Source organism: Varanus komodoensis, unplaced genomic scaffold (assembly GCF_004798865.1).
Source record: "Varanus komodoensis strain SLA01 unplaced genomic scaffold, ASM479886v1 scaffold11, whole genome shotgun sequence".
In the NCBI taxonomy this organism is placed as follows: Eukaryota; Metazoa; Chordata; class Lepidosauria; order Squamata; family Varanidae; genus Varanus; species Varanus komodoensis.
In genome coordinates this window covers 16,681,603-16,709,476 of record NW_025335317.1, presented here as the reverse complement: position 1 = coordinate 16,709,476, position 27,874 = coordinate 16,681,603, and the positions used below count along the sequence as shown (strand labels likewise).

General features: G+C 41.5%; 1 protein-coding gene across 1 annotated transcript in view; it reads right to left on the bottom strand.

Moving 5' to 3' along the window:
• Positions 1-26,450, bottom strand: part of HKDC1 (hexokinase domain containing 1) — a 33,200-nt gene extending 6,750 nt beyond the window's left edge. The window contains exons 1-13 of the mRNA XM_044420472.1: positions 26,210-26,450; positions 16,691-16,853; positions 15,095-15,243; positions 14,605-14,724; positions 12,904-12,999; positions 11,801-11,900; positions 10,596-10,779; positions 8,287-8,442; positions 7,426-7,659; positions 5,327-5,631; positions 3,637-3,785; positions 3,417-3,536; positions 1,018-1,113 (exon numbers count right to left, since the gene is read on the bottom strand). Coding sequence (XP_044276407.1) covers positions 1,018-1,113; positions 3,417-3,536; positions 3,637-3,785; positions 5,327-5,631; positions 7,426-7,659; positions 8,287-8,442; positions 10,596-10,779; positions 11,801-11,900; positions 12,904-12,999; positions 14,605-14,724; positions 15,095-15,243; positions 16,691-16,853; positions 26,210-26,272 — 1,935 coding nt within the window. The 5' untranslated portion in view covers positions 26,273-26,450. The remainder of the gene's footprint in view (positions 1-1,017; positions 1,114-3,416; positions 3,537-3,636; positions 3,786-5,326; positions 5,632-7,425; positions 7,660-8,286; positions 8,443-10,595; positions 10,780-11,800; positions 11,901-12,903; positions 13,000-14,604; positions 14,725-15,094; positions 15,244-16,690; positions 16,854-26,209) is intronic.
• Between the last annotated feature and the right edge of the window lie 1,424 nt (positions 26,451-27,874).

Genomic DNA, 27,874 nt, shown 5'->3' with positions numbered 1-27,874 from the left:
TGGATCAAGCGTAAGAAAAATCCTGTCATTAGGGGATAGCTATACTTTTAATGTAAGCTCAAGAATAATTTAAACCATTGGAGAGACATTTTAGACCATTCTTCCATTATGTATAAATTTGAGGCAAACCTAGAAAATCTTGCTATGCAATTATTAGCTCTGTAATACAGAAGTGATAAACAATGTTACAAAACAAATCTGGACTTCTATTAATGGTAGTAGTGACAACAATTTTATTAGGAGGAGGAGATGAATTATTTGGTGCCAACAACATGCAGGACACTTGGCGGAATAACATTAAGACAACAAGTGCTTGACTGAGCAGCTTACAATCCAAATTCGTAGAAGAAGCAGATAGAGGGGAGGACACACAGACAGAATAGATGGGCTACACGTACAATACTTAGGCTGTTTCTCTGTAAGAGACAAGGATTAAGGACACCTCCACTGACAAGGTAGATTCTGAGAGGGGATTTGCTGCAAGAGAATGGCTGGGCATGGCAGGTTTGCTGGGAGACAATTCCAGAAATAAGGACAGTAAAGGGCAGAGTGGACTGAGGGGACAAGAAAGCCTTAGACCTCAATATCCCCTTTTTCTTCCATGGTGCTCATTGGGTTATCATACCTCAACAACCCTTGAGATGAAACTAAGCGATTACTGACGGCTCTGTTACTACTCAGTGAGCTTTGCAGCCATATAGGGATTTAAACCTATGTCTCCCCAGTCCAAGATTCGGCCATCTCCAGAGTAGGTCTCATTTTCTTTCACTTCTTTTTTTCTGAGCTCTCGGCAGTGTTTTAAAATCACTTTCTCAAAGTTTCCTCTAATGCTGTGCAGTCCAAAACTTTTTTTTAACCAGTGCATCATGTAGGACATTGCATTGTTCTACATGTGCCCAGGTCCCTTGTTTGACTGGGCACCGTGTCCTGAAAGTCACACCACACCTTCTCTTACACTGACATAGAGCCATGCTGAAATAACTGAGATTCAGATTGTACAAGTTGTACCCCACTTACATTCCTTCGTTTAATAGCTTCCCTGAGCATATCAACAACATCTTCTCCTTCACAGTCCGTTGCCTTGAACCCTTTAGTCCACCCAACAAGAGCTCCCTAGAGTGGGAAAGTAGTTTTTAAAGAAGTCAAATGAAATGTGTTTACCAATATGAGATAAAACAGGCAATCCCTCCCAGAAGATATAAGGTAGAACACTTAATAATTGGGGTTGTTTCAAACAGGGGTGATGCAGGTAAGTTGCATTTTAGAAAAACAATCAAATGCTCAAACCTCCTGACGGAGGATAATGCATCCTGGAACAGAAGGCACAAGGAAAGCACTGCAGCCTTCCATCATGGGAGGATAATTGGGATGGTTTACAGCAGAAAAGGGGCACTGTGTGAATGCAGCCTAATCGTGCTTTCGTTCCCTCTAGCAGAATGTTTGCTGATGTGGTTAGGAGTTGTGCTACCTGCTGTCACTTGAAGCCCCGTCTGGTGGTGGGGTAGGGAGGAAGTAGCATGCCTTGGTTAATGTTACATGTGCAAATTAGATTTCCAGAATAATATATGGAATATTTAAAGGATGGACTTGTGCATACACATGTTGCTAACTTATGGAAAGACTATCTAATTAAATCATGAATTAATTATTTACATAGTTAAATAGTAAGATACAAATAAAATATTACTGCTTTGATGCAACTGCCAACAAGAGAAAAGCACACATTTCTACAAAGTAAAGACTGGTAGATATATGGATTTTGTTAAACCCAAACCAGTGTGGCGTAGTGGTTAAGAGCACGGGACTGGGACTCAGGCGATCTGGGTTCTAGTCCCCGCTCAGCCATGGAGCCAACTGGGAGACTTTGGGCCAGTCACAGACTCTCAGTCCAACCTACCTCACAGGGTTGTTGTTGTGAGGATAAGATGGAGGAGGAGATGTAAGCTGCCTTGAGTCCTTTGTAGGAAAAAGGCAGGATATAAATCGAAAAATAAATAAATAAATAAATAAATAAATGTGTTTTGCAAATGGTCAGGGGTTGTTTGTTCTATCATTTGCCTATTGGTGGAACCAGATTTTTGAGGTTTTTCAGGGTTTTTAAAAAGGTTTTTACCAGAATTTCATGGTAAACTGGTGCTAATTCACATTAGCTTGTGAACTTTCACTAATCCAGATGAATGTGAATTATCACTAAGTAGTAATAGGTAGTGCAAGTGTACATTAGCGCTAATAGAATTAGCACCATTAGAACAAAATTCTGATTTAAAAAATCTAATTCCATGGAAGAGTAGATGACAGAACAAAGATACCGGACAATCTGCAAAACAGACAGATTAGTGAAATCTGAAAATCCCTAGCCCCAGCTATTCAGCCCTTGCCCAATGCACTCCCCACTCCCGCCCCACGGTTCATTAGTAATCCCATCACCAAAACGCTTGGAAACTGGAGGGAACTAACTTGTTCCACAGCGAGCACATTTCCACTACAGCCCAACCTGAACTCAGGTGCATTAGGATTAACCCATACTTGCCCTAAGGCACCCCCACGAACAATGCAAATACTTCCTAAAAGCTCAGATGAGGCAGAAAAAGCCTAACCATTACCAAAACTGCAGGTTAGATTCATAGAAATCAGAGCTCCTCTGACTCTGTTGTACATTTCCCTGACATCCCTACTCAATAATTACAAATGCAATGCCCACCAATTGAAATTGGGACTAACCTGAATTACTTTCTTATCTGACATACACTCAGTCCTTTGCATTAATATTACATGAGTTGTATGCATTGGCAGTGCAGATAAACATGCCTTGCTCAAAGGAATTAATTCAGATGACTACAAAAATATGGCTGTGTTTATCTAGCACAACATGGATGGATTTTATAGACTTTCTGACAAAGCCTTTGATAAGACTCTTAATGGCTGAACTACACACTGTATTAAACATGTTGTGCACAGCTGAACCTCACTATGTTATTTACCAGGTAGGTAGGGAAGACTTGAACCTCCAGCCCAGCAACATTTTCCTCCTGAATCTCAATCTCTCTCTCTCTCTCTCTTGGAAAAGCTGAACTGGTTCTAAGATTTGGCCCTGTACACTTACACCAAAGTAAACAAAATAATGAGGACATGTTTGACCTAGCATGTAGTTTAGCCCTAAAAATCTGGCAAAGGAGGACTGGGTAGAAATAGGAAAGGTAACATTAATTAAATGCACAGTCCTATGTATGTTTAAACAGAAATCCATCCCGTAACTCCCATTACCCTCAAGACAGCCATGCTGCTTGAGGAATGCTGGGTATTGTAAAACATAATTCTCTCTAAACATGCAAAAACAAATGCAGAGATTAAGCCAAATTATAAGAGGAAGCCAAGTCACATGCCAAATCTCAGCATCTATGTGTTCCACTCCTTACCTTATCAATACTTGCTTGCCTGCAGGGGAAAGAAAATGTAAAGCCAAGAGGAAGCCGTGCACCCTTAATTCCCATGTACTCCAAAAAGTCCGCAATGCACTGGACAATGTGATCAAATAGCTAACAAAAGAAAAAAAGAAACAAAAAGGAGAGAAAGGCAATATTTAAAATCAGTATTTTCAATGTATTTTGATGAACAAAAAGAATCAACTAAGTTTACCTCTTCTCCTGTTCCTTGCATAATTTCCAAAGGAATAGCAAAGATTTTGTTGTATATTCGGACTGATTTGCTTCTTCCGCTTCTGATTTTTACAAGCAAAACTCTGAAATTCGTCCCACCAAGATCAAGAGCAAGGAACTTGCCCTTTTCTGCAACAGAAAAAAATTAAAAACTTTACTCAAGTCCTATTCTCAATCAGCAACCAAGCTGAGATCAAATCTGCCCACACCCTGGAATGCCAGCAGGCCCCTTCTTTGCACCAAATTACTCTCCCACTGAGCATGCAAAGCCCAAAAATCAAAGATGCAGAACCAGACCTCTGCCTGTGCAGTGGACATGCAGGCAGCGGGTGTCCAAGTTGACCTTGCTAGTTATATCCACACAACAGTTGGACTCACATCATGTCCGAGACCCATATTAACACCTGGCATGAGTTGGGCCTAGGGCACAGCAAAAGTGGTCAGAGTCCAGACAATTAAGTCAAGAGCATCTGATTATTTTCTACCCCCAAATCCAGATTCCATACACTAAGTAGTATGAACCCAGCACAGCCCATTGGAGGTGCAGGTAACAGCATACTCCTTCTTCCCAAGCTCCAAGGACTTGAGAAGGTACCTACAGTGCTGACAGGCAGAGTCGCCCCCACATGACTCTTTCTTCAGGATGAAGTGAAACCAAGCAGCTCCTTCCCCTACTGAGCATCTTCTCCCCAACCAATGAAAAGAGGCTTAGCAGGCATGGGGGCTTCATCCTGCATACCTGGAATGCCCTCCCTGCTGTGATCACAAGCTGATCTCGGCTCATGACAGGTCTCCCCGCTTTCCCCTTTTCTTCTAAGATCACAAAGTCTAAATCGACAGCTGACTTTCATGAGTTCCATTTGGCAGCCAAACATCAAAGAGTCCCATCTAAGTGTCCAAGCAGCACTCTGGAGGGGCTGTCGTTTTATTATTACTTTTGTGTACACATCATGCACAAAAATTGAGGGTTTTTTTTTAACCCATGCTATGCAGAAATGCAGTTGTACAAGTATAGAAATAAGGCCCTTCAGTGGGTGAGTGCTGAGAGGTATCTACTGTCAGAGCGCAACAGCTACCAACCCTGAACACTGTCCCAAGGAAAGCCTTTTCTTTTCCCTTTTCTTTTCTCTTGACAGCTATCAAAGGCAAGCTGTCAGGGAAAAGAAAAGGTGCAACTGATCTTACAAAAGAGTAGGGGTGATATTTCCACCACTTCGTGGAGACCTCCTCACTGGGGTTCTGCTTTTGACCTAATTGTCTTGATGGGGATGCATTTTTTCCACATTTTCCTGATTCTCTGGCTATTTGGAAAGTACAAAAGTGCATCCCATTGCCTTTTCTGGGGAAGCTAGCTGTCACAACACCAGGCCCTCTTTAAAAGGAGGCGGTGAGCTGACAGGGCAATGGGCATTTTTTGACTGGGATGAATGGTTACATTTATCCCTCATAAATAACATCCACTGCCATCTCAGAAAACTGTATCGCAAAGCGGGGCATCCTGGGAGTTCCTGTCTAAACAAGCATGGGATTGTGCCAGGGAACTTGATATTCAGGGGGGAAAAAACCTTACAAACGCTGTTTTACACCAGTTCTTCATAGACAGGAAGTAAAATGTTCATCTTCTGAAACCGCTGGCAGTTTTTGTTGCCGATGCTCTTCTAAGACGCTACCTGTGCCATCCGGAGTTCCACAAACAAACGTTGGCAGCATTTTCACAGTGGCCGTAGGATGTGTGTCCTTCTTCAGGCCATACTCCAGTTCTGCTCTCATTCTGTTTCTCACATCTATGAGGTCCTCTTTGGTTAATACGAAATGTGCCAAGACCTCGTCGATTTGTTTGCGCTGAGACAATAGTCTGCAGGCTACCGCTGTCACCATTGCCGCTCCCTTTGCACTGCCACTCTCAGAGAGGAGAAATCGGACGTCACAGTTGGGAACTAGCCTTCTAACTACTTTATGGAGACGCTTAGCATACCTAAAAGAAAAATCCCAGTAGGTAAGTGCTGGCAAATATTATGGACACAATTTGTGTATTTTAAACACACATTAACAGGCACCACACTAAAGAGAAAATCAGTATAAGATGTTTTTTGTGGTATATCATCCCGAAAGATATAGAAAAAATTGGCAAGTACTACAAACTTTTGAACATAATGCCAGAGACTCTTTCAAAGCACATGTCAAATTCAAATACTCAAATAACTGCAGCAAGAATTATAACTGCTTCTAAATGGAAAACACGAGAACGTCCAACAATTGAAGACTGGAAAAGTAAGTCGGCATAGCATGCAGTGATGGCAAAACTAATTATGTAAACAGAAGACCTATGGAAGACTTCCATGATAAATGGAAATTGTATTATACTGAACATAATATGATGTAAAATGAAGCTTATTAAAATGCTGTTGATGATTTATAACTGATTTGAACTGGCTGGACAATATGTTGGTATAGAGAATTATAGTTATTCTTTTTTCAAGCTTCAACAGAGTATTGATTGACCAAAAGATAGAAAAAGTTTTGGTCTCTTTGGAAATTTGCAGATTACTAATGTATTGGTTATATTGGTTTAAAATCCCTTGGCAATTTTATTTCACTTCATTTCGTATACCCTTTTCCTTCTGTATCATATTTATTTTAAGAAAACAATTAAAATATATTTTAAAAAACCAGACATCTTCATACTTCACAGCCATCTCTCTCATGTCACCTTGCAATGCTCAGATCAATCAAAAACATCTTTTTGATGATGCCACTGAGTTCACACACCAGAAGCCTAGAAAGAGGTACATGGATTTGTTCCACAGGATCCCAACCTTTTGGGACCCATGGGCACATCTGGGCATTTGAGAAACTGCTGTAGACGCCAGCAGTTAGAAAATATCTAATCACTGGATTGCTACTTTGACATTTATCTGTTCCATTTATGAAACTTAGGCTATGAAGCCTAATTGGTTTTGTTCTGATGGTTACCAAAACATCTATTTAATAAATATTGTCTAATTAACCTAACTGTTATTGCATTATCCAGCTAAGGCTTCTTTTAGACATGTGTTGAGGCAATGCCCAGTATTAATGCTAACCTCAGGGGAGGAGGTTATTACACAGATAAATTTTGTACTGATGCATGCCATCTTTAAACTTTTTTACCCAATTCTCTGTGCCCTTTTAACAGATAAAAGAATGACACGACAAAGCTGGTAGGAGAAATGAGGAACTTACATCATTTCTGATATATCATTAGAGATGCAGACACAGAGATGCAGACATGGATACCTGCTGGGATATTTTATCAGCTTTTGCTGGAGCCTAAGTATAACTGCTAGTACATTTCATGCAAATTCATGTGTACACACACGAGACAAAATTGTGGGTGTCCACAGGCCTAATAATGGACTCATTTGTGAGTGCCACTGGAAGGGACTATCCTAATTCAGCACTCTGTCAGAAAAACTGGAGAACTGCCTATCTCCAGGAAGCTCAATTGGGAATAGCAACAACAGCCATTTCCTCTTGGTTCGATCCCAGCTTCTGATAACTAGAGACAGTCTGCTTCTGACCAAGGAAATTACATGAGGTTATCAAGGCTAGCAGGAGTCGGTGAACCATGAATTTGCTTAATGCTTATTCAAAGCCATGTCTGCTGGTTGCCATTTCATTTGCAACCACTTCAAGTGAATTCCTATACACAGATCAGCAATGGTATTTTCTCCATCTGGGAGTAACAACTCCCCTACGTACTCCAGTGATTTATCAAGTCTGGACTTACTGAGGGTGCGTCTTGTACAGAGTCCCATCCATCCCAACAGTTGTGCGGAGCCGTGCCAATTTTTTATTTTCACGAAGCCGTGTCAGTATGGCTGCCAAGGCCGCAGCGCAGAGATTTGCTGAGCGAAATGAAACAATAGTGCACACATGCTGAACAGCAATGCAATCATCTTCAGACGGGGTCAGGCCCAGTTCTGTCAGAACCTCTTTTGTATTGCTAAGGCCTTCTTTATATCTACCACGAAACAAAGCAGTCAGAAACAGACTTGTGAGCATCGTTTCAGTAGAGGGCCAAGCAGGCAAAGGGCAGCCAGTTTTTGTGTATAATCAGAGGGCAGGCCATGGACAGATCTGGTCATACGTGGTTGGAATTACAGGGGAAAGGGACGGTGGGTGGGGTGGGGGGGAAGGCTTCTTCTGACTTCCCTAAATAACGTGCCTGAGTTTAGCCTCTCCTGGCGCTTCTGTTGTGTCTAGAACTTCTGTGAGGCTAAAGCAGAGGATAAAACAAAGTTGCCCAAAATCCATTCTCCATCAAGGCAAGACCAAGAAATTTTGCCGCCTGAGGCAGATGAGCAAATAACACCAACCTGCCTGCTTCAGGTGTGCATATTTAGGTATGTGAAGGGGGAAAATTCCCACTTGCACCTCACTTCCTTCCCTAGCAGTAAAAAAAAGAAAGAAAGAAAGAAATGCAATAATAACTAACAATTTACTTTCCATGACACCTAGAATCTGCATTTTGCGGGAGCTGCTTCATTCTGCCTCATGGTAAAACTGGCCATGCTCAGAGTGCAACTGAAGGAAGCAAACGGGTCGCATCTGCAGAAAACTATCTGAAAAACAGACTAAAACTGCTTACTTTTCCATGGCAGCTATGTGTTTCGTCTCAATCTTGCCCTTGGTACAGAGAGCTGTTGATAACTTCCCATTGAAAAGCAAGCCTTCCCTCGTCATTTTCACAAGAATGAGTCGAACAAGTTCTCCTAAATACAAACCACTGATCATTTTCTCAAACCTGTCATGACATAGAAAACAGTCATTAAATATGCCATATCAGCTAAAGGTTTCTAAGGAAAAGTATTTTAATAGCACTATGTAATTATGCAAAATAGATCTCAAAACATCAGGAGAGAACTATTCATAACAACTTGATTTTTCTTTTTAAAAGTAATAACTCAGCAGCAGTGAGTAAAAATACAAGAGGTTACAATTTCTGTGGCTCCCATAAATAATATCTATCCTTCCATAAGTCATATACTACAGAATGTGGTTCAAAGCATGACTCAAAGTCCCATTTTTATTGGTTTTAAAAGCAACATGATTGTCAAGCAAGTGTAATGCTGAAGAGCTGGAAACCACAGTAAGTTCTGAGTTCATACAACACTCAGCAAGAACTACAAGCTGGAAACTCATAGGCAATCTCCCCATCCCTTACCTGCATCACCAAAATTGCACAAATCATTTATCTCAGGGTTCTTTGGAAGATTTTTCTCTCTGTGTGAAAACCTGGCTTTGTGTATCACTTTGAATTTTCTTTGATTGAAGCATTTCATGTATATCATTAAATACAGTAGAGAATGTACCTCAAGGTTTAAACAATTACAAAAGTTCTAAATGCAGACTGATTATTATTGCCACTACAAATTGGCAGGGATTTCGCAGCAAACCAGCTTTTTCCGTATCATGCTAACTTTGCAGATTTGCAGACCTTTTTTCACTTCTGAGTTGGATTCACATTGGTGCTATTTCCACTCGTGCAAATGCACTAACATTAACTAAGGAAGAATAGCACAAGTAGAATGAAATTCTGGTTTTTTAAAAAACTATCAATAAGTGGATGATAGAATGAAAGATACCTAACAATTCCTGAAATACAGTCAGCATGGATTTAACACAATCCATTCATCCAGTAATGAGTAAACTGGGCTTGGAGGAGCTGTGTCTCATTCATCTTCTGCTATGGACTCATCAAGAAAATCCTTGTGGGCTGGAAAGAATTCACTCAGAGAAGATGCACTACCAAGAGGACATTTCCACTGAAGCCCAGAATTTACCAATGCGGGGTCTCGCAGGATAAAACAAGGGAAAGCTTTGCTATTATATGGCTGAAGCCTGACGCTGTAAGAACAGCTTGAGATTTAACGTGGGATTCCTAATCTGGAATCCTTGTTGCAAGTCTGGCTCCCTACTTACACTTAGATATGCTGATGGTTTGTCTGTCCCGAAGGTTCTTCCTTTTGCATTCTTAATCACATTCATTCCTGTTGTTCTCATCTTATGCGCCTCTGGCAAACTGCCCAGGTGATCTAGAACCCTTCCTCCAAACTGTGTTTGTACAGGATACGTTATCAAAGCATCTTGGACAGACTCCATCTTGGTAGTCCCTTTGGAGTTTCCTACATGCTGCATGTACCTCCTGTATGTCTGAATAAACCGCAAATGTTCTTTGGACTGTACGCCCCCAGTGGACTCTTCGGTTTTTCTTGTCAGGCTCAAGGCCTTCTGGGCACGCTCAGCCCCCAGATGGAGCTTGTCAGGCGAAGAGGGAAGGAAGCCGTGCGCTGTTTGTTCCCTTGCAGCGGCTTCCAAGGCTGTGTTCCTGAATTCCTGTCCTCATTTCCCCTTCTCTCCCAGCCTTGCACTTCACTCAGGGCTCACGGGTTTTCAGCTTCATTAACAGTAGAGGAACTTGGAAGGAATGTTTTATTAACAAAATATGTATTTCAAACTACCTGCTCCTGTAGATTGGAACGGTTTCAAATTAATTTTTAAAAAAGAACACACCTTAGCTAAGGCAAATAAACTGGTACAGGAAATTATGTCTGGGTTTTTTTTTAATTGCGACAGGATCAGCTTCTGTGTATACTCTTTTTAAAAGCCATCTGCTTCTGAATTATCTGAACCCAAAAAATATGAGAGAGTTGCAGCCACCTCCTCTTATAGCCATTTGGAAGTCGTAAGCATGTTGAGTGGGGTGGGAATTCACCTCTAGGCTTCCACTTGTTCAGACCCTCTTCTCAGGCTGGGCTACAGGTCTCTAAATATGGTGCTCAGGGCTGACCAACTTATTCAAAGCAGCATAATGACATGCTCATTAAACGATCGCACACATGCTTCCTTCAACATCACTAGAAAGAAGCCTTATGCTAAATCGGCAAGTAAACTTACAATTGTTTCCCAGGATTGATAGACCCCAAGTCAATTTCCCTGTCGAATTCCGTCTGGATGTCATCCAGGGATGCATCATCTCCAAAGGCTCCCCATTCAGTGTTGATGCACATCCTTCCTTCATCTCCTTCCACAAGGTCAATATTGCTCATCTCTTCCATGTAACAGGCATTTGTGCCTGTTCCTAAATCCAGCAGATTCATTTTGAAAGGGGAGAAAATGCAAAAAAGGAGAAGTAAAAATGGCATTGTTGCAATCCCCATTTATTTTTTCATTTATTAATCAGCCAGTAATAAAAAGCTATCTCTGGGCAACATGCAGTCTGAAATAAATTAAACTAACAATTCCAATAAAACAAGCACCAATTAATAAGAGAACAAAAACGGTATAAAGCCATTTAAAATTGAGATAAGTAATTGAGATTATCTAACCGTTGACATCATGTAATACAGGGCCACAATAATATTTAAAGAGCTAAAACAACCCTTCTAAAAACATAGCATGATGCAACAATGGAGGTATTAAAATAAATTCTTTTACAAAGCCTGACATCATGGCTTGGTTCTCACACAATGAGCAATCTACAGCTGGCTCACAGGAGTAAGAGAGGGTGTTGGTTTCTCACTCAGTAACCCAGAGTTCTAGGTTCGCATGTCACATGAACAACCCAGAAACTGTTCCTGGGTTGTTTAGCAATGCCAAGTAGAAGAGGACAAGCAACCAATAGCCAGCACACTCACTCCTCCAAGCTCTCAAACTATTATTATTATTATTATTATTATTATTATTATTATTATTATTATTATTATTAGAACATTTCTATGCCGCCCCTTGCCGAAGCCTCGGGGCGGCTTACAACACAATAAAATACAATACAATACAAAAATAACAATATAAAATTAAAGTTAATAATATAAAATAAATAAAAAATATAAAAGATATAAAAGAAGTTATAAAAGAAAAGTTATAAAAGAAAAGAAGTCGCCCTGGCCAGATAAATAAGTAAATACTGTTAACAAACTATGGCTGTTCTATCATCCAAATAAAGTATTAAAAATGATAAGTTTGGGGTTCTTAAATATATATATCCTTTTCTTTGCTTTTTTTGAAATCCAACATGGAACTATTGAGTTACAGTTCTGGAATATTTGCTTTAAGTTAAGCCAACCTTATCCCACCTCTTGTAAAATTGTTAATAGAATTACCAATAATGACACCAACTTCACATCGCTGATCATCATATCCACAGGTCATCATTGTTCCTACTGTGTCGTTTACCAAAGCCAAAACATCTACATCAATATCCTAATGGGCCAAATGCAACATGTCAGTCAAGTTAATCTAAAACCTATTCATAGTCTTACAGTCATTCATGCAAACTAAGTTTCTGTGCCTCTAAAAGAAACGAACTTAATCCACAGCCTTTACAAAGGGAAGCTAAAATGAATTTTAGACAGATACACTTTCAGTCCTTCCAAATGGGGCTTTACTGTGCAAACACCTTCCTTCAACAAGGAATTTAATGAGCATTTCAGACATCATCATCTTTCATTTGTAGACCCCTTATGTGACTTCTCAAGATTTTGCTTTACCACACAAAACCTCCGCTTTTAAGATGGAAAAGATGCAATATATGTGCCATGCCTGTTCATTGCCAGGACCTGTCTAGCTGGAATGCCTCCTTAAAAATGCAAAAGAATTAGAGCAAGAGTATTCAAATATTGTAATAATTTGTAATAATTTTGTAAGCCATCCTGGGACATTTTCTCATATAGGATGGGATATAAAGGTTTTAAATAAATAAATAAATAAATAAATTGTACTTTGAAATGGAGAAAAAGGCCTATAACTCCCAACATGGCTAGCTGGGGAATGCTGAGTGTTGAAGGACCTTTTCTGCCTTTCCTTCATTTGTGTCAGTATGGGCAGGTATTCCCCAGCCTGGGGACCTCCAGAAATGGTACACAAGAATAATTTTGTAAAGAAGGCTGCATCTAGACAAGCCTGTTATGGCGCCATTGCACTGCCTTATTCACATAATTTTATTGGGGGGGATCTCCACTCATTACTGCCCCATATTTTATTATCACTTCTTCCATCTTTTTCCTTCATGCAAAAAAATCTGTGAAGGAGAAAAAATAATGGAACAGTGGGACAGCACCTTCGGGTTGCTAGTGCTAGGGCTATTCCACCTGGAGTTAATCGAGCAATGTCTTTAGGTGCAGGGCTTTAAAAATATTTCAGAAACCTAAGCTACAAGGGACCACATCTTGTATTTTGAAAGACAATCCAAGCATTAGGAACTTGCCTGGTGTTTCCTAAGGGCTTCACGAAGAGATTTCACCACATCTGTCTGCTGTACTCCTCGGACTTTGAAATGTTTTGTCCAAGAAATCAGCACCCCCTTTCAAGAAAGAACATTTATCTTATGAGTAAGTAATGACAACATAACTCCATCAATGTATACGTGGTTTACCAAGCAACATAACAAAAAACACCCTCCTTCTGCTACCTACTATGTTAAAATAATAGCATGCTAAAGTTTCAAAACAATTTGAAGTGCTGGTTATGATTTATATTGACCTACATCATTTATATGGATTGGGCTGAGGCTACTTGGAAAAAGCCTTCATCCACACAAGCCTACCTGGGTTTTAAGATCTGTGGGGAAAGCTCTTCTTTAGGTACCGCCACCAAAGGCAGAGGGGCAAGGTTGTCTCCCTTTTTGCTGTCTTTCTGCCAGCAAGCAAAGACGTTCAAACAGGTTTTTGGCATATAAGCTGTTCTGTTACTGAAGGTGGTGTTAATTAGTTGGTGCTGTTAATTTGTTGTATGGCTGCATTTTAATTTATTTGTTTTATGCCACATTTTAGTTAGGGTTTCATTTTCAACCTAGATCTTCTCATAAGCCACTTCATGCAAAAATTTTTTTAAAAGAAAAAAAAGTGGGGTAGGAATTAAACAAACAAACATCATTAGCAGTGAATTCATTATATGGAAGGGCGCTCATCACTAATTAGGCACACACACTATGCACAATGCTGAAAGGCTGGCCAGCTTCCATCCGTCTCCAAATAGTTTGTGAAGTCCTCAGAATTTATCTAAAAAAACAGATCTAGCTGACAAAAGAACATGGAACATGATACTGATTATAAGCTTGCATAAGATAAAGCAGGTTGGGGCAGACGGTAGATCTGTATCTCTACTGGCAGGTGTCTGCAGTAGACCGCCAGTTTTCTGACTCCTTGCAGTAGATTGACAAGGATTTCTAACTCCCACCATTTAAGTATGGCAGCAACAAGAATACTCCCACCATCTTAAATTATATTGCTGAAACAAGGAATAAACCTGGAATGGATTCTTATGTGGAGGAACTGAGAGTCCTCTTCAGTTCAGGACTAACGTTCCTGGGCTCAGAATTCTCCCATTATAAATGTATGTTTTTTCCACCAGGCTCCAGTTGATGGATCTTGGGGTTCTAGTTAACACACACACACACACACACTCACAGGAAGATGGCATAAACAGAAAAGCCAAAGGTGAAGGGGTGGAGCCAATAGCAAGAATACCAGCCAATTTTTGCTGAAAGCTCTTACTGTCATTACCCAAGCCTCAGGGGAAGTGTTTCCAACTTTTTAGAATAGGAAAAACTGCATAAAAACCAGGAAATTATTAAATGAGGGAAAGGAGATTGGGGCAGAGGAAGACAGTTTGACCATCTGGTGATTCCAGGAGGGTAGGATTCTGCCGCCAGGTCTGAATTCTGCCCATCTGCTGTGTATCCTCAGCCCCTGAGTTTTAGAAATTAGAATTGTACAATGCTATGTACTGTATTTCTTACTCAGAGCAAAGATGGCCTTCCAAAAGTCCTCTTGCATAGATAACCAATAGTGGCATGCAGTGGTAGCCACCTTAACTATTAGGTCACCTACTCAGCACAGTAACACCAGTTAGTAATTCTGCTCAAGGTTTCCCCTGGATATGAAATGATATATTATCTTGCACTTACCTCATCTAATTTGCTCTGTCTACAAGGAAAAGAGAAGGTAAAGCCAAGAGGCAGTTTCTTATACTTTATGTCCTTCGCTTCCATGAAGTCTGCAAGGCAGTCCGCTACATATTGAAACAGCTACCACAAAATAAAAAAGAAACACAAGCCAATCATCATCTTATTCTATACTCATATACAACAGCTTTGGCTTTATATGCCCACTAAAAGTGTCATGCAGTTGAAGTGGTCCAGGAAATAAAATATAATTTACATTAAACTTGGTTGTATTTCCTGTGCAGTTATTAAAAAGCTTTCAGCCAAAGCTGCATCTTCACAGTGAATTATAACTGAGATCAAACAAATATTAAATTGTAATATATAACTTAAAATAGACAAACTGTATAAAAACAAACAAATTGGCCCAACAGAAAAAAATTACTTTGTTTTCATGTCTCAAAATACATTAAATCATAAGGGGCAAGTCCTAGAGGTAAAGCGTACTACTTACATCAGTCCCGCTCCCATGTATAATTTCTTTAGGTGTCGGGTAAGATTGACTTTCCATTTGAACTTTTTGCTTCCCATCTTCAGACACTTTAACTTTTAGGACTCTAAATTTAGAGCCCCCCAGGTCCAAAGCAAGAAAGTCACCCTTTTCTGTAACACAGATAAAAATGGTTGGGTTTTCCAAACTTCACCTAACTGTTCATTGTAAGCCCAAATAGAGTCTGAAAATGGAGAACATTTTATAGAAACTGACTGGCCTCCAACAACACAATAACTGACAGTCAAGGGCTGAGTGTGGCCCTATGTTGAACCAATAGCTGTTGTTGAAATGCGGATTACAATGCTAACAAACCAGCCAAGTTAAAAAACCATTGTGAACTACTCAGAGTTCAAAACCCAACAATGGGTTGTTTGTGGTTAACAAGCCATGGCTTGTTCGTGCAGTTTGTTGTTGGACAACTGTGTTTCAACAACAACTCACATTCACCCATAAAATAACTGTAAGCTGCTATGTTATCTGACCCCATCATTGATTGCTACCATTCTCAGAATATTTTTAACAGCCAGCTGTTTTGGAAACTCGGGTTGTACAGACGAGCACATGAGTGTCTTAAAAGACAACTTAGCCTGGTTTTCTCTGGAGATGCCTCTGCCAGCCATCTGGCATCTCATCACATCTGGCATCACAGTAAAGGATTAACTTACCATGTAACTTAACTCCAGATCTTAAGCTCAAGCATATTTAATGGGAAAAAACTAACACGAACAGTGCCAAGAGATAATCAGAGACACATATACAATTTAGAGTTTTTCTATTCTTGTAGATTCTTGATGCTCAATGTGGTTGATTTTAGAGGAAGAATCTACTTTTCATAGAGAAATAGTGATAAATGCCACATGTACTGATGATTGCTAAACTTAAAGTAATTTAAAACTGGAAGATAGATATATTTAAGGAGCGCTGAGCTGCAAAAAACTGGTACATTCCAATTTTGGAGAAAATAGCTCACCTATTTTTAGGGACTAGGAACCAAGTCAGATTGGCAGACATTTTGGTAGTTTCCTAATTTTTCTAATTCTACAGTGTCTTCAAGGGAGGCACATTCTACTAATGTTAATACAGATATATGTACTTTTGCTACAGACAGTCATAAAGATGTGTTATTACTATTGAGATTTCAGGGGAAAGAAGAGTTAAATGGTTGTTTGCTTCTTTGTTTCTGAAAGCATCTGAAGAGTCATATTCAGCAGGTCTAGCTGCTCCCTACCCACTATGCAGAGCTGCCTTTTGGCAAGTCAGGCCATTGGCCAGCTAGCCCAGCATTGTCCAGAATTTCAGACAGGAGTTCTTTCCTGCCTCAATCTGAAATGCCACCGCCTGAACCTGGACATTCTGTATACAATCAGTATGTATTCTCAGCCTGTGGTAATCTGCTTTTTGTCCTCAGTGGGGGACCATGAGGAGGGAAGAGAGGAAGCTGCATTTCCCCTTCAAATTACTTCTAAGGCTTCTCCCTGCCCCATAACACGTGATTCTGTAGGGCTTTTGTAAAATCGCAGCGGAGACCTACAATCTGAAATGGAAACGACTGCTTACCTGAACCATCAGGGATCGAGTGTACAAATGTTGGCAGCATTTTAATGGTAGCTGTTGGATTGGTGTATCTTCCTAAGCCTTTCACCATCTCAGCCTGGAAACGGCTCATCACGTCAAGCAAGACCTCATCAGAGAGACGCATGTGGAACAAGTACCGATCAACCTAGAACAGGACAAATGAATAATTTATTTTACTGGTGACTGGGAAATAAGGAGTGTTTTGCACCTGAAAAGTGATTTTTTTTTTAACACTGGTGAATAGTGACTCATACCCCTAGGAATACACGCATGCATGCATAGCTACAAAGACCCATGTGCCAAGCCCCGGGCTTTGAGCACATCAACAGTATTTTTTTTAATCAGTTGAAAACAGGGTTTCCTGTCATGCTGCTCCCTGCCGTTTCCCTATGATTTGCTAGGATGCTTAGAAATCTTACTTTGTGATCATGTTCCTACCTTTGCTAGAGTTAGAAAGAAGCTCATTTTGTGCTAGGAATGTATAGTTCCCAACATTCCAGGTATCGCAGCCAAGAGGCTATACAAAGAGTTTACAAATGTGAAACTATCCATGATAAATCCAAGTCTACCTTTACGGATACAAATATACATGAGGTAGAGCAGATCTGGGAGCTGGTAGATTGGTGTTGATGGAGAGCACGGGTGAAGCCAGTCATGTGAGTGACCTAATGGGAAGGGAATTTCATGTGCAAGGGTGTTGAACAAATAGGTCTGTTCTGTACTCAGCCAGACATCAACTTGTACTCATGGGGCACATTTGGGGATATCTTGCCCATTCTTGATCCCTTTTGAAACCAAATGAGCAGAAATTATCCACTGTGCTGTCCTTTGGAAACCTAGTAAACATTGCCAGGACACCGATGTGCCATCACAAGGGAGAGAAGATTCTTGACTTATGCAGGGGAATTCTACTTGCACACAGCTGTGAACCCCTGAATCGTTAATTTGGAGCCCCAAATCTCAGGAAGGCCACCTCCCCCACCACCCTGCTTACTGAGCACTTGCTGAAAGAAAAGGGGGCTGAAGACCCCTGTCGTGTGTGATCCCCTGGGTCAGCTGGCCTTGCGCCTCCACATGCTCCCCTACCCACAAAAAGTCTTTCTGCCTGAGTTTTGTCTTTCGCTTTTCTTTGAAATGAAATGCTTGTATCTCCTCCATCCATGCATTCCTTTAAACCATGCGTCCTCAAACTACGGCCCATGGGCTGAATCTGGCCCCCCATGCCCATTTATCGGACCCATTTGGACCCCCCGTGTGCGCACCCGCTGCGGCGGAGAGGCAGTGGTTTGCTCACCCGGAGAAAACGATCTCCAAGCAAGCAAGCAAGCCTCTGCCTCGTGCGCCCACGGCGCGTGCCCACCCACGCCTCGCCTCCCCTCACCGCGCACCCCACCCCTGCACTGGCCCGCGCGCACCGCCAGCAGCACCACCTTTCCGGCTCGCACCCAGCACCGGCACCTTTCAACTGGCCTCCTGGTAAAAAAGTTTGAGGACCCCTACTTTAAACAAATAGTGGTGTCATTAGGTGAAAGGGTCCTTTAAAGATACACCCAGAGATTTTAGAGCATATGTAAATTAGCACACTTTTTGGAGGGGGGGTTCCTGTGGGCCTGATCCCTGGAACTTTTAAGCAGCACCACTCTGACCATGAAGAGCTCAACTTCTCAGAGGCATTTTCCATATTATATTTTGCAGATATGGTTGAGATGCCTAAAAATATGGTGTGCATCCAAATTCATTCCTACCTTGACAACTTATATACTGATGTATATAGAACTTCTGGAATAAGTTCAGGAAATTCTTGGGCTTACTTTCACAAAATGGATTTCTACATATGCTCACTCAAAGTGGTGATCTCCTATAGCATCCATTAGTAAAGTAGGAAGAAGCACTCACAACTGAGCCTCTTTTTCCATGCGATGGATTGATAAAGTTATCAAAAAGCTAACATTTGTACTGCATTTTCAGAGGGCATGCCCTGAAACTCTGCCATTTTCAGAAAGATCAGATAAAAAGCAGGTGATGCAATAACATTTTCTATGCCCCCAGTTAGACAATGTTGTGCTTTACTTGCCAAATCTAAGAAGAGTAAACTGTTAGCATATGACCCAGCAGACCAGATTGAGAAAAAGGTCTTTATTATAAAGATAGTCTGAACATTATTTGGTCTTAAACTTGTTCCATTAAGGACCACTGTTCTTCACTTGTTCTTTGAGGACCTCCATATTGGGCCAGTTCACATGGCACAATCACCCACTGCGGGTTCTTTAATGCTTGACAAGGCTGTGTTGCCAGCTGTCATTGTGGTTATTCAACCCTCAAGCAGGGATTGTTGCATCATACAAACCCAGCCATGAGAAAATCAAACCTGATTTAATCCATACTCTGTTGTAGGGTGATGAGAGAGTTATTCAGTCCTCACATAACCCATGATGGTTGGGTTCACATGACATGAGAAACCAAAGTTGGAGGCTAAATATGCAAAATGGTGTCCATTGGTGCTACAGCTTGTCCTGAATTAAATAATCCATGGCGAGCCACAGTGTTTCGGGTGAACCTGGTCATTATCTTGACTTTATATCATCAAAGAACAGAGAACATGAACAACTTGTTAATCAGCAATAAGTGGCTGCTCAGCTATGGCCATGATCTATTTTAATAAATTCTATGCCTCTGTCTGGAAAAACCATGCGCCCAACAGGAAGGTACTTGGTGTTTTGCTTTTATTGCAACTATTTGCACTGCTGAGGAGGCAAGCTCTTTAAACTGATTGCTTCTTTGGCATGTGGCAGGATCATCACCAAATCTTCCACACTTCTTTTCTTTTTATTGGAGCCACGACAAACATCTCCAGGTGCACCAGACATCACTAGGAATCCCTGGGCCATGGTTTGGAACCTCAGCCTTACTTTACAGGATCTAAAACAGGGGTCCTCAAACTTTTTGAATGGAGGGCCAGTTGAAAGGTGCCAGGAATGGGCGCGGGCCGCCAAGGCGGTGCAGACAGGGGGCGCGGGTCAGGTGGGGGGGGCATATGCACGCGCAGAGATCCTTTTCTCCGAGAGAGTCAAAATGATCTCCTTGCGAGCAAGCCGGCACCTCACCACGCACATGCGTGGCAAGCCAGATCAATGGGCATGGCGGACCAGATCCAGCCCACGGGCCATAGTTTGAGGACCCATGATCTAAAATGTCCCATCTTTTACATATTTATTTCTACCATAGAATCAAAGGTAGCTTACAAATAAAGATATAAAATTAGAACAAAAGAGAAAAGCAATGTAACAATAATAGAAACAAAGAAAAATAGTAATAAGGACATTATCATCAAATATTGCCATATAAACCCTATTAGCAACAGCCAGCTATAGGTAAAAGCTCTACAAAAGATGCCTGCCAGAATAGTCCTAAAGGCTTGTTTTCAAGGAAGTAAAAGAAGCTGCTAATGTACTTCTCTTGGGAGGCTATTCTGTAATTTAGGCAGCACAAATAAAAAGGGTCTCTTCCTTCCCGGGACTATCAAATGCCCATCTGTGGCCCTCAAGGTAGTTAAGAAGGCTTGCTGGTAGTAATGGTTCATTACAAAATAATGAGTCAAACAAATTTGACTGCATACTACAAATACAAAAATGATATAGTTTCCCCCTTCTGCACCAGTCATGCATAAACCAAATCAGTGCAGTGAGGAATCACAAAATACTGTAATGGCATTGCCACTCATGTGGTAACACCTTTGATAATCAATAGCACTATTAACAGGGGAGCAGGAATGAGGGGGGAAAATCCAGCTGCCCAGGATTCCCCAGATGGCCACACTTCCTCTTCCTGACCCCCATGCCCTTTCCTCTCAACACCAGCAGCATAGTGGTTTTCTGACTTTTGTAGAATTTCCATAATCTAAAAGGTGTAATGCCTCTCCTAGCACATTCCTTTTGTCTGTGGCTCCACCCCTTCTTACATATGGCCCCTCCCACCACTGGAACGCCATCCCCAAGAGCTTACCTGAAATTAAATTCAGCCCTCAGGCTGAAAGAGGTTTAACACCTCTGCACTGTAATTTAGTCAAACTGAAGAGCTTTCTGAGCAACTGCTATTCATTTTCATCCCAAGTAGTAATTACAAGAATGTCTGATGCAAGACCACCTTTTCCCACATGTTTGGGGTACTCTTTAACTAGGTATTTCAGAAGGTTCAGGGAAAGTTCACAATCTAAGAAATAACTGATGCAAGATAATACAAAAGTGGTGATGATAATCTGAGCACAAAGCTGCTACACTTGAGCCTGGATACAGTTCAAAAGATGTGAAAGGAAATGGGAGATTGATGTCCACATGACAGGCATAATTAATATTTATCTAAGTGTCATCAGTGTTCACATGATTTGCTAGCTGCATTTTTTTAAGCAGCCCTGTAAGATTAGTCAGTATTATTACCAGAATCAGTCACCCATAACCTAGTGCCCACCAGCCATTTCAGACCATCATGGCTGTTCATTAGCCATGCTGGCTGGAGATAATGGGATTTATAGTCCAGAACAACAGGAGGGCAGCACAGTGGGCAAAGCTGCCTTACATTGCAGATGGGAATGGTGGCAATCAGAGGGGCTTAAAACATTGGCCCAAAGAGGTAAGTTGCCAACAGGAGGCCTTCCTGATTTATAGCCCCATTTCTTAATGGCTACACTCAGTATCACCATTCTCTATACAGAAGAAAATTCCAGTAAATGTTTACATGGCTTTGAGTTAATAAGACACTACAAAAACCAGCATGAGGGAAAAAAATGAAAGAAAATAGTTGACTTGAACTTTATATCAGTGGAACTAGATCAAAAAGTTCTTAGGTTCAACCCCACAACCCAAATATAAGGAAAACATGCTAATTTGCATATACCCTAAAGTCTCTCAACAACCCTGCCTCCTAAGGACATCAGTTAAAAAAACGGATGTGTGGACGGGACAAAGGATTTCACAAAATAACCTCAGGGAGAAAGAGGATTCAAATAGGGTGGGCAGCAGAAATGGAAACCCACGTAGGCAGGAAGCCAGCTATTCCAGGGCGATCAGATACAAAAAAGCTTGTTGGGGCCATTCTTTCCTTAAGCAGGGGCCCATGGAAAGGAGGGTAAGAGGGCAGATCAACTCCCAGAGATTTTGGGCTCCAGCCTCATGTGCTAACACTGTCTCTGGAACTAGGCATCATTCAGGCTTTGGACATGATACAAAAGCATGCTCTATCAACTGTTGGCAATGTAGTAGTTTCTCCTTGTTAGTCTTTTTTTATCTAGTCAAAGCCCAAGTTCTATTGGTAGGCAATAATTAAACTTTCTAAAGTTATCAGAGATTACAAATTACGTACACACTTACTAACAGTTCTGTTACGCTACCTAACAGGGAAATTTGAAACTCTGGGTCTCATTCATCTCTTATGTGCTCCCCACATACGTTATAGTGGTGCTGGGTCCTAGAGGCCAAACTAGAAGTGAGCCAGCTGCATCAGCAGATAGTGAGGAGATGCAGGGGGTCCTATTTTTAACGTAAAGGAGACATAAAGGTGCAAGGAGTTGAAATAATATGCATTGCATTGCAGGCATCTCTGTAGACTTTGCCTTCCAAAATGCTCTTCTATCAGCCAAGCTTTTCTCCAGGATCAGTGTTTAACTTTAGGTAAAAAGCAACAAGCCAAGGATGGAGGAAGATATATGAACATCCACACAGCTTTTTCTCTTGACATCACACCTCTACCCTCTGTGCATGTTATATGTGACTGGAGGCAAGCCTAAGTTTAGTACAGAACTAAAGGATAATGTTCAGGAAAAGCTGCAGCACAATGAGAGAGCATCCACTTCGCAAGAAGGTCTCAGGAGCAATACACAGCATTTCTAGGTGAGGCTGAGAAAGAATTCTGCCTGAAAGCTAGACAGGTGCTGCAGCTCACTGCTGACAAGATGAGTTAGACACACCCACAATCTGGATAACGAGCTTCTTATAATCCTGCATGTAGATCAATAAATAGGAAATCCTGTTGCTGTGCAGGTGCTAATATGGTGTGGGGGGGGGGGGGGGGAGATTCAGACCGAGACCATGGTGGTGGGAAAGGTGCATCAACCTGCCTCTCTGCATGCACACCAAATTCACCAATTAAAATCACCCTGAACCTCTTGCCTGGTGGGGCAAAATATGCCAGTTCCCATTTGATATACTGTATTTTTGAGGGATCTTTGGAGTGGCTCAGAGCATTGGGTGGCTTGCACCACACTTGTTAGTTTTTGCCTCCACTGCTGCCCTCCACCAGACATTGCATTTTTATTTTTATTTCGTTGCTTCTATTTATTTTTACATCTATAAACCATCTCAAGAGCCCACTGGGCTATGGAGCAATATAAAAATGTTGCAATAATACTAATAATTTTTATTTGCTTTGTGGATCAAGTAACAGATTGGAGGTGTGATTATTAACACTTAACAGTAGATCTCCTGCATTTGGTTTTTAAACAAACAGGTTGACCACTAGCATATACAACTTGGCCTCATATTTAAATAAACAATGGGAAGAATTTATTTATTATATTTATATCCTGCCTTTTTTCCTTCCAAGGAACTCAAGGCGAAATACATAGTTCTCTTCTCAATCTTATTCCCACCACAAGAACCCTGTGAGGCAGGTTGGGCTGAGAGTCTGTGACTGGCCCAAAGTCACCCAGTGAGCTCCATGCATGAGTGGGGACTAGAATCCAGATTGCCTGAGTCCCAGTAAGAAAAGCAGAAAAATACATGTGACCAACTTGACTGTTGGCCAAAGACAGGCATTAATACATTGAAGAACAACTGAACTTTTTCTGTTATTTGAATTATAAGCTTAAGGAATATTCAACCACTATTTTTTCTCCATGTTTTAAAAATAACTGGGGAGGGACTTTTCCTTTGTGTATAATTCATGTTATATGAGAAGAATACAAATTAAAAAGTCATCCTTTGTGTATGTGTAACTGCATGAAAATCAAATGTATGTGCATTTTGTACTTTAATTCTTGTTACCTACCCAGAGAACTTCAGCTATAGGGCAGCATAGAAATAAAACAAGCAACTAAATAAATAAATGGGGGGGGGGGGTGAACACTGACCAAGTACAATGACGCCCTTCATGGTATCAATGTGTCTCTAAGATTAGTAGAGCAGGCCAATGCATTCAGAGCAAAAATAAAAGATAATGTTGGCTGCTACACCAAACATTTATTGTTTGAGAAGGGAAGGAATTTACAAGGAGTCTGGATATAGGTAGCACAGTTTATACATGATAATAGCCTAGTAGTATTCACTATCAATATACCCTCAGCATCTCTTGATTACTGCTGGGTTCACGGGGCCTCTGCCAACTCCTGGCTGGCAACTCCCCTGGGCCTCCCTTTAATTCAGAGGTGGAGAACACCCTACAGATGTTGTTGGACTACTTATTAAATTAAAGGAATAGGACTGCTGCAGTCCAACACACAAAGTCTCTAATCTAGTTTTTTTTTTCTTTTTTAAGGCTTAGGTGTGGGAGCCGTAACTTCAATTTCCTATAATACTTCTGGATGTAGCATTGCTTTGGGGCATAATGGGAAAATAAAATGGCGGCTCACTAATCCCTGCATTGATGCTACCTGCAGCCTCTACTGCTAGATAAAGTCACTAGAACTGAGATAAGGGGCGGCATCCTTTGCCAATCCCCCTCAAATTGGGAGCCAGCCCACTATCTATACATTGAAGGATTACTGTGCTCTAATGTAGCCTTCCCCAACCTTGTGCCCTCCAGGCACTTTTGGGGTGCAACACCCAGATTTCCAAGTCAATGGCCCTGCTGGACAGGAATTCTGGAAGCTGAGGTCCAAATGCCTCTGAAGGCCACCAGGTTGGAAAGTCTGGTCTAATGGACAGGCTGTCACTTGTTCTTGGATGTAAAGTTTGGAAGCTTGCCCAGTGCTCTTGCATCAGTCACTTTTCTCAGTTTAACCTACCTCACAGGGCTGTTACGAGAACACAGTGTGATGATTCCTATGTATGCTCCCTTGGAGAAGGGTCACAATAGGAATATAATATGAGAGAGGGGGGAAAAACTTTTTAAAAAGAGAAGCCACTGATGGAAATTGTTATAAAAACCCCCCTCAAAAACCTGAAAAGTAAACATCTTGTATTATAAGGCCTGAGTTCTCCCAACTGATCCATTGACTTCTTTTTCAGATGGTCAAATGGCTTCACTTAATTATCCTTGTGTGAGATTATGGCACACAAGTGATGATCCACATGTAGCTCTAGGAAGGCTATACAATGGTGGAAGAAAGTCTAAAAGACCAGGGAGACAAGTGGGTGAGCAGAGAGGAAGGCCAAGAAACTGGTGAGGAACAAAAACAGGAAGTCACATAACAGAATCAAAAGCCTTTCCCAGTTAGATTCAATTATATCCCAAGCTTTTTGATCCTTTTGATCCTTTTGATTTTAAGAGCACATCGCTATTCATGTTTATACATAAAAAGACCTACACAACAGCTTGGAAATGCTGGGAGTTATAGGAAGTTTCCGTCTACACATACCTAGGATTTCACTCTAAATATACTGCTGTGTTTATAAATCTTTTCCTGCTTTTTATTCCAGGTTATTCTGCTGTAAATTTTTAAAGGTTTTGCACTGCATTTATGTTGCATTTTAGGGTTTTAATCTTTGGCTGTTGGTCAGTGAAGAAATGCAATAAAGAAATAAATAGTTTTTAGTTAAAGAGCTCCAGAATGATTCAGTTCTATGAGTGTGCTTGCATTTTTCCCAGCACTTATATTTTCTCACTCAGAATTGGGATTTTGCTAAGAAACCTGGTTTCTCCTCATATAAAGTATACTTCTTATGCTACTGAATATTTTAATACTGTGTGGTAAAAATCAGGCATAATGGATGAGGATGTGTAGAGTAAGTTGGTGAAGGCAAATAGAGACATCTGCTCTTTAGTTTTATAAAACAGCAATTTTGAGGCGGGATATTTGAGACAGTTCTGTCAATCGGATTGGAACGGTGTCATGATTTCAATCTATCTTCGATCAGATGAAAGAGAGTGGCTTTAGCTGGGTATTTTTATAGGGCTTCAGTCCCTTACATTTAAAATACAGTTTATGATGCCAACTAGCAACTCAAGTCTCACTCAGTTCCAAATATGATGCATGAAGGGAGAGTGAGGGAAGAAGAAATGCCTTGCTAGTAAATCATAAAAGTTATATTGATAACTAGAACTTTTCACAATGGTTATACTCAGGTCTCTCTACTTAAATATATGGGTTTTTCATTTTCAAGAGTGCAAATGAAATCAGCTCCCGCCTCCGAAAAACCCACACCTCATCTCCAGCCAGTCTTTGCTAGTAAGACACTAAGCCTATCCACAAAAGCCCCGCTTATTTATTTTTTTTAGCAAAAGTGGCTTGGAAAAAAGAACCCAAAACAAAAAAGCAGCCTTAAAACAGCAGCCAAAACAGCCGAGTCTTACCTTTTTGATCTGGTCCTCTTTCAGCTTCGTAAAATAAAAGGCCACCAAATGCACAGCAAACATTTTCTGCACTGGCCCAGAGTGGACAGACTGGCGGCGAATTACTGGCTCCAGATGTGATTCAGAGGCGAGGGAGGCGGCAGCACATCTGCTTCGCCCCGGCCGTTTCCCAGCAGAGACCTTACTCGGCGACCCCGGAGCAAGCCCTGAACTCAATCCGCTCCGTGTGATGGTTGGTTCAATCATTAAACTTCAGGCTCTTCCTCTCCTCCCCCCCCCCCAGTTCCTCCCACCACTTGGTACAGTCTAATACTGAGCAGGTGGCTATCTGCCAAGAGCAGAGAAAAGGAATGATTAGTTACTGGGCCCAACTTGGGGATTTTCACCTCCGTCTGAACAATCCCCGTTGCTATGGAGTATTCTTTGCTTAACCCAAAACCCAGCGTGAACTTCCACTGCATGGCACACGTCCAGTAGGAAAAACTAATAAAAGCAAAAGCCTCTTCAATGGACATTATCTCACTTAGACACATTACTTGGGGGATTATGAAAATTACAGTCACTTCTTTTTCTTTTGTCTTGGTTGGCATTGCAACATTAGAAAGGTCTTTACGTGTGTTTTCCCAGACAAGCCTGCTATGCACTTAAGTCTGTTACAAATTCAAGTCCCGTCTAAGCAGCTCTTCTCAATGCTTCTTAGGTGGCCGTGTGCCACCTCTGTACAATAAAGTGTCTGCCACAAAATTCCCACATCAGCAAGTATAATCAAGTGAAAGAGACTCTTACAGTCCTAGGTGTGCTTACTCAGAAGGAAGAGCCAGTGTGGTGTAGTGGTTAAGGTGTAGTGGTTAAGAGCATGGGACTGGGACTCAGACAATATGGGTTCGAGTCCCCGCTCAGCCATGGAGCCAACTGGGTGACTTTGGGCCAGTCACAGACTCTCAGCCCAACCTACCTCACAGGGTGGTTGTTGTGGGGATAAGATGGAGGAGGAGATGAAAGCTGCCTTGAGCCCTTTGTAGGAAAAAGGCAGGATATAAATCGAAAAATAAATAAATAAGAGTCACTGAGTTCAGTGGGACATGCCAGGGAAGGGAGCATGCCAGCCTTCCAGTCTGGGGTCCTCCGGAAGTGTTGGACCACAGCTCCTGTCACCCCCTAATTCACAGTGCTGGCTCAAAATGGGTCTCCTCCTTTGGTGGGTCTGCTATCTCACTGCCATTGTTGGCAATGGCTATTGCTCATTTTGTTTTTCATCACTGCCACCACTTCCTTGCTTGTCAGGCAGAGAGTCATGAGCAAGTAGCCTATGGCATCTGCCACCCCTCCCTCCACCACCTTGGTGAGCAGGGAACAGGTTGCAACGGGAAGAATAGCAATTCCAGGGGGCTCTTGTCAGGGGACTCCTGGTGCAGTGGGGGACCTTGGCAGATACCTGGCTACATCAAGCGGAGATGCTAGGAGTCATCTGTTTAGAAGCAACCCAATACATTTGGAGGGTACCATGGAATTGGAGGCACATACCTGCCTTGCAGTATCAAAGAAAGATCCATTTAGTGCAGAATTCCAAAGCCAGAGCCTCTGAAACTTAGAATGCGGAAAGTGCTTCCTTTAACTTCTTCATTTCCACTGTTCTTCTAGTACATCCATGATAACCTGCCACTG